Genomic DNA, 12,621 nt, shown 5'->3' with positions numbered 1-12,621 from the left:
TCATCGCAAAGACCTTGGCTCTGACAGTGTGCAGAGTAGAAGCCTACCTTAGTGAATAATTTATTTTCTTATTAATCGACTCCTTTATTAAAAGTCCTTTTGCTTATTGGATAAAACAGCTGATCGTTGCAGAAAATGTGTAAGCATCAGAGATATTTGAAAGAGGTTGTGATTTAAAAAATATCTAACGTTGTAACCTCTTGTAAAACATTAATTCGCTAAACAAAATAACGGGTCATCTCTTGCAGTTGTAAAGTCTCTGCACACCATAGCAGCCTATTTATCTTTTAATTTCTATTATCGTAGTTTTCAGTGTGTATTATTGTGTTATTTTTTCCTCAGTAAAACACAGAGCTTTCAGTTCTTTGTTTATGAGATCATTGTCTGTCAATGCCCTGAGTAAATCGATTTCACTTGAACGACTGTCTGTACATTTTCAGGGAAGATTAGACAATACTTTGCAAATTACAGTGTTTGGTTCAAAACAGCTGGCAACCTGATGTGATGATAAATTTCTAATTCAAGATATTTTGATAGTCACCAACTGTAATACCTGAAAGAGGCACAAAATCAGAATGTTTTCTTCTGGGAATGGACAATTATAAATGCTTTATGTGTTGCAATGGCCTCAGTTCTGTGTGTATATTCAATTAAAATACTGAGTAATTCGAACATAGCGTAATTAATCAATTGTGCTGTTTGTAGAACTGTACAAAAAAATTGAGAAACTCAAAATAAAAATTGTCTGAATATTTTCAAATGCAGGAAGAGTTTCATTTTCAAACAATGCATGGGACTATAGTGGCATCAAGGGTACTGCCCATTTTCTTTTAAAGAACACCTGAGAAATGTGTAAGATTGATCGTTAAATATCGTGAGGGTGGATGGGAACTACTTTTCCTTTACCAGAAGTAGAAGTATGAGTGAGGTATATTACGCCACTGTAGAGTACATTAACTCAAGCAGAGCACTACCTGTTGGTAAAAAATTGAAACATTTCTCTAATTTGGAATAATGTTATGTTTTTTTCTGTGAATCATATAAACTGAATTGTAATTCAAGATGTCATCAACCGAAAAAAGTTCAAACCATTTGGAAGAGACATAATACTTGCTTAAGGCAGAGAAGTGGCAGTGATAGGTTATTCCACTCTGCACGCCCATTGCTCTCCTAGTTAATAAATTACAATAATGAAGGAGAGAAATAATGAAGTGCAATGATATGTATCTGTATGTGGAGCTAAGACATCAGGGAATGATTTCCGTGGTACTAGAGGGATCTTTAGAGGGCAAAAACTGTAGGGGAACGCAGAGATTGGAATACATCCAGCAAATAATTGAGGACGTAGGTTGCAAGTAATACTTTGAGATGAAGAGTTTGGCACAAGAGAGGAATTCGTGGCGGGCCGCACCAAACCAGTCATAAGACCGATGACACAAAAAATAAAATAAAAATAAAATATGAGGAGTTTCATTAGAGTAAGTTCGGTGAAAACAGTATCGTGATCCAAGAGGTAGATCACGAGATATTTCAATTTTAACTACGCACTGAAATTAGAACTGTTAGGTCCGCAGCGCGAAGGCAGTGCGCCCGAGAACGTCACGTCGCGGTGACCGCTCTTTGAATTCTGACGAATGCTGTTGGCTACTCTGCATAAATGCTGTCAATTCTGTACACCAACTTACTTGGAGGACAAGGGGCCTCGATAATAGAATTGATTCACCAGATTAGTTTGTTCTTCTTTTGCAGTGTACTGACCTCTCCACCGAGTGTTATTATAGTGATGCAGAGTTCAATTACGTGCACAGTTGGAAGCACAGAGCAGCTAAAACTGTTTCATAGGTAACAACAGGTAGGTTTAACAGGTCGATGTGTGCGACTGTGATTTAGGGATGTAGTATCTGAATGCAGGCCTGTGACGAAATTAAGTCCCACATCCCTTTTAGATTGCCCCTTACCGTCAAATGCAAGTTATTCAATATTACGTTTCAGAGCGGGGTACTGGGCTGGTACTTGGTCTTGATGTAAACTGATGTACATAAAACGCTGCGACAAATTATCCGGGAAGGTCTGTCCAATGGAGGCTCTATTTTCATTTAGCCTCAGATTGATAAACCATATTCGTTAAATAACCGAGAGATGGTCAGCCATATTTCAAGGTATGTGTGCATTATTTAAATGTATTAGAGCGCCCTATACTGCATGTGTCAAAATCAACAAACGTTAATTTATTGTATCAGTAGGAGCTCTTAAATTGTGGTGGTGAAGAGTTTTGTAAGCCAGAGGCCAAACAAATTCAAAATAGCATATCCACGTAACATTTGGATGTTTGAGTATGTTGGTTCCTACTGCTTATTAGGATGAATGCGATCAGGTAAACGATGTGCCTTTCACGTATTTTTTTAAATCGATTTCTTTTGCAACTGGCTCAGTACCTCTCAAACATCTATCATAGTTCCAGCGTATTGATATTACCTAATCATATCTCTAAATCTTTCGCCTTCCTAACTTCAGTCTTATGGCTATGGAACAATCAGCTCAGTAATGTACATGTGATCGAACCGCACGCAGCCGGCCGGAGTGGCCGAGCGGTCCTAGGCGCTACAGTCTGGAACCGCGCGACCGCTACGGTCGCAGGTTCGAATCCATCCTCGGGCATGGATATGTGTGATGTCCTTAGGTTAGTTAAGTTTAAGTAGTTCTAAGTTCTAGGGGACTGATAACCTCAGCAGTTAAGTCCCATAGTGCTGAGAGCCATTTGAACCATTTTTGAACCGCACGCTCCGTTCAAGAGAAAAGTAAAGGTTTTTATATTCCGCTAATGCCTCCTTCCTGTCAACAGTGAACTGATAGCTTATAGACGACACCTCTTATTTGATTATTTTTATCTTTAACATTGCTATTATTCACCTAAAAGGCCGACGTTACGGAAAAACTCTGACGTCAGAGGACGTGCGGAAGACGATCCTTGGAAGGACAAGAAACAAATTATGTCAGATGAACATGTGCTCAGAAATGTACGGTATCAAGTGGTAAATGCCATTTCATTCATGCCATGAACACCCAGCCTCTACATTCCATGCACGAAACTTTGTTTTTAAGTTGATCACCTCGTTAACATTTTCTAGGGGTACATAGATTCCGTTGTTTGCCATGCATCCAAGGGGAGTCACCCGGAACCTGGACAGGAGCCAGATGACTGGAGCTATTTTTATTTAATTTCTGAGAGTACTTTTCACAAACAAAGATAGAAAGCACTAGTGTAGGTGTTTCTATGCGCCAGAGAACAAAGTTTATGACGTGGTCAATATACAGGGTGATTCAAAAAGAATACCACAAATTTAGGAATTTAAAACTCTGCAACGACAAAAGGCAGAGCTAAGCACTATCTGTCGGCGAATTAAGGGAGCTATAAAGTTTCATTTAGTTGCACATTTGTTCGCTTGAGGCGCTGTTGACTAGGCGTCAGCGTCAGTTGGTGCTAAGATGGCGACCACTCAACAGAAAGCTTTTTGTGTTATTGAGTACGGCAGAAGTGAATCGACGACAGTTGTTCAGCGTGCATTTCGACCGAAGTATGGTGTTAAACCTCTTGATAGGTGGTGTATTAAACGTTGGTATAAACAGTTTACAGAGAATGGGTGTTTGTGCAAAGGGAAAAGTTCTGGACGGCCGAGAACGAGTGATGAAAATGTAGCACGCATCCAGCAAGCATTTGTTCGCAGTCCAGGAATTGGCTGTTCCCTCAGCTCGAACAAGAGGCACAACAATTGATATTTCAGCAGGATGGAGCGCCACCACATTGGCACTTATCTGTCTGTAACTACCTGAACGTCAACTACCCGAGGCGATGGATCGGCCGCCAGGCAGCCCGTGACAGAGCACTTCATCACTGGCCTCCAAGAAGCCCTGATCTTACCCCCTGCGATTTTTTCTTATGGTGGTATGTTAAGGATATGGTGTTTCGGCCACCTCTCCCAGCCACCATTGATGATTTGAAACGAGAAATAACAGCAGCTATCCAAACTGTTACGCCTGATATGCTACAGAGAGTGTGGAACGAGTTGGAGTATCGGGTTGATATTGCTCGAGTGTCTGGAGGGGGCCATATTGAACATCTCTGAACTTGTTTTTGAGTGAAAAAAAACCTTTTTAAATACTCTTTGTAATGATGTATAACAGAAGGTTATATTATGTTTCTTTCATTAAATACACATTTTTAAAGTTGTGGTATTCTTTTTGAATCACCCTGTATATTGTACTATGTGGAAATGAAAATTGATTCATGTACACAAATAAGTAGAAACGCAAAGAACTGGATTCCTGTGAGCTGGACGGAGAACCCATCATGTGGAAGTTGCTTCATCCAACATCTCAGGCAGTGTGTCCTGCAAGAATAGCAGACCTACCGTGCCTCCAAGGTTTCGTGAAGGAGCAAGGGTCCCCTGACAACAATAGCCGCGTACACACTGAAGCTGAACCGGTTCTGATGTGTCCTGGTCACCATGTCAGAGGGACCAGTACAGCCCATAAATTAGTGTTATCTAGGTTGGTGTTTTCTGCCAGAACATGCTATAAGGTAGTTGTACGACGTCGGTAAAATGGCACCTAGCACAGTACCCACGCATGACAAGAGGTGTTTTGATAAAGCATTATTTGTTGCTTATCATCTGCATCTTGACTCATTTGTGCTGCATGAATGAAGCAGATTTTTGGTAATTTATACAAAATCATAAACAACGTACCTGTACTTCGTTTAATCAACAACACTGATCTGATGCAGCTACACACACAAGTCTCTCCTGCTGCACTGTCGTCGTCTCTGCATAACTATTCAGATCTACATTCATTTTAGCCCATCCACTTTAGGCGAGCCTTGTCTCCCTCTATAATTTATACTAGACTCATCCTGCTCCCGATACTTCTCCATTGCCGAATTACAGGGTGGTTACAATTAAATTTTCGCTACCTGACAAGGCTTCCATGATAAACAAGTGATAGTAGGACAAGGAAACGTTGTCGAAACATAACGAGTGAAACATTGAGAGAAATACATTTTTATTTCCAGTATGAAATATTCACTCTGCAGCGGAATGGACGCTGATATGAAACTTCCTGGCAGATTAAAATCGTGTGCTGGACGGATGCTCGAACCTGGGACCTTTGCCTTTCGCGGGAAATTTCTCTATCGACTGAGCTATCCAAGCAAGACTCAAGACCCGCAATATCCTTTCTTCCAGGAGTGCTACTTCTACAAGGTATGCAGGAGAGATTGTGCGTAGTTTGGAAGGTGGGAGACACCAGGGAATTAAAGCTGTGAGGACAGGTCGTTAGTCGTGCTTGGGTAGCTCAGACGGTAGAGCACTCGCTCATGAAAGGCACAGTTTCCCAGTTCGAGTCTCTGTCTGGTACGCAGTTTTAATGTTCCACGAAGTTTCACATTTTTGTTTCGACATGAGAGAGTAACATTAGTTAACTGTGTACCATGTTTTCGTTCCAGATTACAATTGTTGTTCAGTGTGACGACCATCCGGATCCACGAAGCCAGGAAACGTATTAGAGACTGGTCTACCATCTGAGCTGGAGTGTCTGCTGCCTCCAGCGCTGCGTGCATCTTCATCCTCCAACCTCTGTTAGTGTCTCGCTGATAAACCTTTTCCTTCAGGTAGCCCCACAGCCAGAAATCAAACGAGTTCAAATCTGGTTATCTCGGTGACGTGGCCGTTTGGAACAATCGGACAATTCGGTACTCTTCAAATGTATTACCGACTAACCGAAAGATTTCACGAACAATGTGAAGTGGGGCTCCATCGCTGCATCTCGTTAGTCCTTGGAGTACGAGTTCCTCAAAGAGAAAATGGGTCAGTTGTGGCAACAGTAACTTCTTCAATAATTTGTTTTACAGAAGTTCGAAATTTAGCTCTAACGGCTTTGCGAGATTCTTTTAATCGTTTCCACATCGAAACCTTTTCTCGAAATCTGGCAGAAAACCCTAAGAGAATTTGGTCACATGTAAAGGACACAGCGTCAATAGGCGGTCAAAACCTTCACCGTGCGATAACAGGGGTGATGTCACCGATGATAGTGCCGCTAAAGCAGAGCTACTAAACACGGTTTTCCGAAACTCCTTCACCAAAGAAGACGAAGTAAGTATTCTAGTATTCGAGTCTAGAACAACTACCAAGTTGAGTAACTTAGAAGACACCCTCGCTGTAGTAAAGCATCTTAAATCACTTAATAAAGGAACGGCCTCCAGTCCAGATTGTATACCAGTCAGATTCCTTTCAGAGTATGCTGATACAATAACTTGATACTTAGCAATCATATAGAACCGCTCACTCGTCGAAAGTTCCTTACCCAAAGACTGGAACGTTGCACAAATTGCACCAACTCCCGGGAAAGCAATACTGTGTTTGAGTATTATGAATCACCTCGAAGAAAACGATTTATTCACAAATAGTCAACGTGGATTGAGAAAATATCATTCTTGTGAAACAAGAAGTCCCACGAAGCAATGAGTGCTATCAGCAGGCGATGTCAAATTGATTCCATATTTTTAGATTTCCAATAGGCTTTTGACATCGTTCCCCACGAGCGACTTCTAATAAAATTGCGTGTCTGTGGAGTATTGTCTCATTAGCGCGATTGGACTGGAGATTTCCTGTCAAAAAGATCATAGTTCGTAGTACTTGACGAAAATGCATCGAGTAAAGCAGAAATACGAGATATCTGACGATTCCCAAGGAAGTGTTATAAGCCCCAAGCTGTTCCTGATCCACATAAACGATTTAGGAGACATTCTGAGTAGTCTTCTTAGACTGTTTGCAGATAATACTGTCATATAACGTTTAGTAAAGTCATCAAATGATCAAAACCAAAATTCAGAATGATTTACACGAGATACATGGTGTGTAGAGTGGCAATTGACTCTAAATAATTAAAAGTGTGAAGTCATCCTTATGAATATTAAAAGAAATCTGCTAAATTTCGGTTATACGAGAAATCATACAGGTATAAAGGTTGGAAATTTCTACTAAATTCTTAGGGATTACAGTTACGAATAACTTAATTTGGGACGATCACATGGATAACGTTCTAGGGAAAGCAAACCAAAGGCCGTGATTTACTACCAGGACACTTAAAAAGTGCAACAGGTGAAAGACGTGCACTTCATTCACCATTCAGTGCTCGTAATTCATATTTCTAATCCCAGCATTCTGGTACTCGGTAAAAAAATAATTGAGGTAATATTAATAATTTCTATGGGTTGCCTGATTTGTTTGACGATTTTTACAGCTTGTATCACACTGATCTGTGAGAGGAGCTTGGCGCTAGAAATTTTCTTTATTTATGGGCGAGGGCAGCAGTCTCCCTAGCAGCCATGATGGCTTCCCGTTTCCCATCCCTTTTCCGATCGCCTGGGTAGCACGTACTGTCGTTTGAACATTCAGTAGCGGCCAAAGTTTCTCCTGTTCTCAGCCCCCTAACCCGCCTTACCAACCTTGTAAACGCAATTTCTGCTCAATTTTAACGTCGCGAGGTCGCCTCCCTGTGAAATTCCGGCCCTATGATTGGCCAGTTCAGGTGCGCGCCCGTTTTCCGCGGGCGGGCGCCAACCGCCCTCCGCGGATGGTTGGTGGACAAAGGGGCAGTAGCTGGCAGTTCTAGTGTGGCCGTGCCGAAGACCGGAGGTGCCGCTTCCAGGAGATGAAGTTCGGTAAGAATGAGCGCTGGCGTGTACTGCAGATTCGCGCCCTGCGGCCCAGAGGGAACCTTATAGGTCATTGTGAATAGTTTCGCGTCTTTTGGGTTTTATTGCTTTAGTACAGGAGGCTACCGAGCGATTCGCGCACAGTAGCATCTTCTTAGTGTTTGGCTAATTCCTGGTGGTGGTGGTTGCACGCCTGCAACCCCTTCCTTTACTAAATGAGATTCTATCTGATAATACGGCGATCGTTACTAAAATTCCTTTGCTCCTGCTATCGTGGCTGGTTATGAACGTACGTTGGGGCAGGCTGCTGAACTCGAATCTTTCTTCCTGCCACCCCCAATTGGTTGTATTATTGTTCGGTTCTCAACTGTTTAATAAATGAGTCCGTTAATCTTACATTCTCTCTCTTTTCTTACGTGAACTCACCCACAGTGTAACAGAATATTGCAGAACTATAACGGTTGCTATAAGGTCGTGCAGGTCTCGCGCCACTAACGATAGTATAAAGATTCAATATCGCGCGCCTGGCACGACCATTGCATGCATGGCACCGATTACAGTAGTAACCATGTTCAACTATTCCCATTGATAAACTGGGAAGTGTTCACGGCTCAGTGTGAGTACGTGAGCACTAAATCCACTTGATGTGGTGGAAGTAGTGGCCTCTGTTTTGCCTTGCTGGTTTAGACCAAAAAAAAATATCAAAAATCACAGCCCCTACAGCAAGGAATAGTAACCTGTAAAATAAAAACGAGCCACCGCTTTTTCAGGTCTTCTAAAGAGAGTGCTTACACCACGCTTGTCCGTCCACTTCTCGAGTTGCTGTTCCGTGTGGGATCCACATCAAATGGGACTGACGGAGGACATCGAAAAAGTTCAAAGAAGGGCAGCTCGTCTCGTATTGTCGCGAAATAGAGAGAGAGTGCTACGGATATATGATACGTGATTTCGAGTGGCACTCATTACAACAAAGCCGTTTTTCGTTGCGGCAGGATCTTCTTGTGCAATTTCAATCACCAATTTGAAAAAATATTCTATTAGCATCTATCTACATAGGAAGAAACAATTATCATGACAATATAAAAGAAATCAGAGATCGCACAGAAAGAGTTAAGTGCTCGTTTTTCCCGCTCGCCATTCGAGAGCGAAATGGCAGCTAAATAGCATGTAGGTAGTTCGGTAAACACTCTGCCACGCCCTAAATCGTGAACTGCAGAGTAATCATGTAGATGTACGTAGGTGTTGTGCTCCAACTGGCCGTCGGCATCTGCCAGGAGCAATTCCAAAATCGTCAGTTACTGCGAACTTCCGAATCATCATGACCTCTCAATATTCCGTTAATGCGTCAATACTAGAGAAGAACAGCAGCACGTTTGCTGTTGTTTTGGTCAAACAGGTTTAAGAATAAAGCCCTGCTCACCTTGTTCACACACATGTTGACAGTCTTCAACTTCAACGCACACTGATGCTTCGTTTCGACCCTACGTCGTTCTTCCTTTGCCGGCGCTTTATTGCAAGTCATGACACTAACATTAGTAACAACGCAAATCCGGCAGGGCACGGTCGGAACATCAATCCTATAAAGTTGGACAAATAGTTTTCCGTCTACAGTGATTCAAATATCGAAAATTTAATTATAACCACCCTGTAACTGTCAGTGGTCAAACTGGGTCAAATTAAATCAAACAATAGTAGCTCTATTCATTTCAAGAAAGTATGGAAGGTATCTACTTTAAATCCGTAAACTCGAATCGTCTTCCACAACTAATTATTGCTTAAACTCACATTATTTAATATCGCCATATGCGTTAATCTTCTTATCTTTGAAGCTTCTTGGCAGATTAAAACTGCGTGCTGGACTTGAGACCTTTGCTTTTCGTGGGCAAGTGCACTACTGACTGAGGTTCCGAGTTCAAGTTCCGGTTAGCCATACATTTTTCATCTGCTAGGAAGTTTCAAATCAGCGCAAACTCTGCTGCAAAATGAAAATTTCATCACGTATTTTCTTGGCCAATATATTTTCTTCGTAACATACTTACAACTCCAATCGCCTCTAGTGAGAAGAGAACCGTTCCGATGAAGAGAGGAAATTCTTCGAACGTTCCAAATGGCTGTTTGTCGTCGAGAGTAGGAGAGTCGATCACCAGGTAATAGAAGGTGATACCGAATCCTGCTACGGTCAGGAGGCTGGCCAGCGTTGTGAATGGAGCCAGGAGCTTCAGGTTGCGCACCATGTTTATCAGTATGAGTGGCAGCAACAAAATTAACATGTAGATCCTCAGGTCCAGCCCACTATAGTACACGTCCACAACCTGTGAGAGTATAGGATTAATTCTTACTTAACGTATTGTCACTGTACGAGCAATCGTTTCTTATATAGCTATAAATGTATGAACTGTGACAAAATAAGAAGTTATTACTTAATTACTATCGAAGTATTCATTATTTTCACTGACGTATTATCTCACAATGAATGACACACGCACACACACGCACACACACACACACGCACACACACACACACACACACACACACACACACACACACACACACACTCACCGGCGGTCAAAACACAGATAAAGTGAATTAATTCCCAAAGACAACAAACAGGCAGGCCGCAAACTACGATGGAGAGTCACTGGCTGTCCAAAGAAAACGTGTCGAACGCCTGTGATAAAGGCTAGCGTGGTCTGTGCAGCGTATCTTGACCATAGGGAGAGCTGGCTAGAGATGACAGCGCGGTCGTTTGAGACGGAGCACAAGCTCATATTACGGAAGGATGGTGAAGGAAATCGGCCGTGCCCTTTTCAGAGAAACCATCCCCGCGTTTTCCTGGAGCGATTTTCGGAAATCACATGAAACATAAATCTGGGTATTATAAAGTAGTACTGTACTGGAGCTCAATACGTCGCTTCAAAAAAGTCATACAGCCGATGAAGAACGACTTTATTATTCATGTTGGTCATATGACGCATTTCGGATTTATTTCGATTATCAGATATGGTTCAAATCGCTCTAAGCACCATGGGACTTAACATCTGAGGTCATCAGTTTCCTAGACTTAGTACTACTTAAACCTAACTAATCTAAGAACATCACACATATCCATGCCCGAGGCATGATTCGAACCTGCGACCGTAGCATCAGCGCGGTTGCGGATTGAAGCGCCTAGAACCGCTGGGGCACAGCGGCCGGCCATTATCAGCTATCCATGTTCACAGAGGTTTACAGGATACGAGCGTTACTCTATGTACTTGTAGCCAAGCAGACAGTTGTAAAATGTAGGTATAGTGACGCCCGTATCCTGTGATCCTCTGTGCACTTGGATATCTGATGATGGAAATAAATCCGAAACGCGTCAAGTGAGTAATGTGAGTAATAAAGTCCACTTTTACCGCCTGTGTGACATTTTTTAAATGACCAATGAGCTTCAGTATAGTGGTGCATTGTAATATAACGATGATCGCCTGGCTCCTACGAGATTTCATGTCTCTATTATGTCGCTAAATCTGGATGGTCGGACGAGGATTTGAACCATCATCTTGTCGTGGCATCGCTATGCTCAGTGGTCCCGTTCCAGTTCTCTCAGTAGAAAAAATTCGAGGCAGTACCTGGTTGTTACGCATGGCAACCAGAAATGTCTGACAAATCAGGGAACAGTTGCTAGTAAATATTTTTTATCTGTTTCTAATTACATATCTGTTGCATTTCAGAACTTTTTTGCTGTTGTGTGTTGACTGATTCAATGTGGACGTTCCACACAAGTTGCAACTGCAACCAAGACACTCTGCCATTCAGAGGTAACGACCCATTCCAGAGTCGTTGCACTACTTCTTATGCACTGACCAGCACCTTCAATCTGTCATTACCTGATCAAGCGTTTTAGAGCCTTCGGAAGTTCTTCTGCACGTCTCGTTGGACTAACACGTGTGGATAAAAATATTTTGCGGAGGATTAAAGATTTATTCTACAATCAATCCCTAGGCCGTGGCTAAACCGTTCTCCACCGTATTCAATTCCCCAGGATAGCCAGTCCAGTAAGGTGCACGCGGAAACCTTTAGGGAGATAGGCTACACACTCTAACACCTTTGAAGCTTTGAGTCGAGAGAGGAATCTGATACCTCAGTTTCTACGACTTTTGTCTGCAAAACGGAACCTTATCACAGATATATACGCAGTAACGTGCAGTAGTCTCTCACTACAGTGTTACAGATATGCTTAGGATTGAGTACAAGAGGAATGGGGGTCACTTAAGGATTCTCGTATCTCTGAAGTGTTCCTTAAACTGTTGATACACAGTTCACGGTCTTTCTGAAGGTAAATGTCACCCATAGCGTACAGTAGACCAAAAAACGGCTGCATATGAGCAGACTGTAGCCATTGATAGGGAGTGGAAAACGTATCAGAGGCACAATTTCATCCCATGACAACCCATGCGACAATGCCCACACCTCTTTCTGGAACTGTGACCTATTTACAAACTACGTACGTCCTCTAAAGTGTTTTGAATCCTTAAGGACCTGCACGACGAGCGTCTGTCAACCTGCACAATAGCTCTTGAGTCCAGGCAGCCTATTCCGTCGCTTGGAGCATCCAATAGCGATTTTCGTGCGCCTCTATGCGTCACCGAACGGATAATCCGATGCACTGAGCGGGATACCAGTTGCAGGTTGCCCGTCTATTGGTTTTTAGGGGCGAGAGAAACCTGATGTCCAATATTTCATATGACTAATGACCGAATTTACGCTAAAGGATTAACAAAATAAATGAAGTATTAGAGTTAGAACTTGTGTTCATGTCTTGAGAAAGCGTCACTCACTGCGCGCAAATCACCCAGATTTTGAGAATGGGAGCACCTAGAGACTTCCGACAAACTTTTCCCACAGTTTCAAACCTTTTCGAGACTTT

At 42.4% G+C, this 12,621-nt stretch overlaps 1 protein-coding gene across 1 annotated transcript in view; it reads right to left on the bottom strand.

The window, feature by feature from the left end:
- Nucleotides 1-12,621, bottom strand: part of LOC126481989 (proton-coupled amino acid transporter-like protein CG1139) — a 99,384-nt gene that overhangs the window by 23,603 nt on the left and 63,160 nt on the right. The window contains exon 6 of the mRNA XM_050105953.1: nucleotides 9,751-10,023. Coding sequence (XP_049961910.1) covers nucleotides 9,751-10,023 — 273 coding nt within the window. The remainder of the gene's footprint in view (nucleotides 1-9,750; nucleotides 10,024-12,621) is intronic.

This window comes from Schistocerca serialis, chromosome 5, assembly GCF_023864345.2.
Source record: "Schistocerca serialis cubense isolate TAMUIC-IGC-003099 chromosome 5, iqSchSeri2.2, whole genome shotgun sequence".
Taxonomy (NCBI): Eukaryota; Metazoa; Arthropoda; class Insecta; order Orthoptera; family Acrididae; genus Schistocerca; species Schistocerca serialis.
The sequence above is the reverse complement of the archived record's forward strand: the minus strand, read 5'-3'. Positions and strand labels throughout refer to the sequence as shown.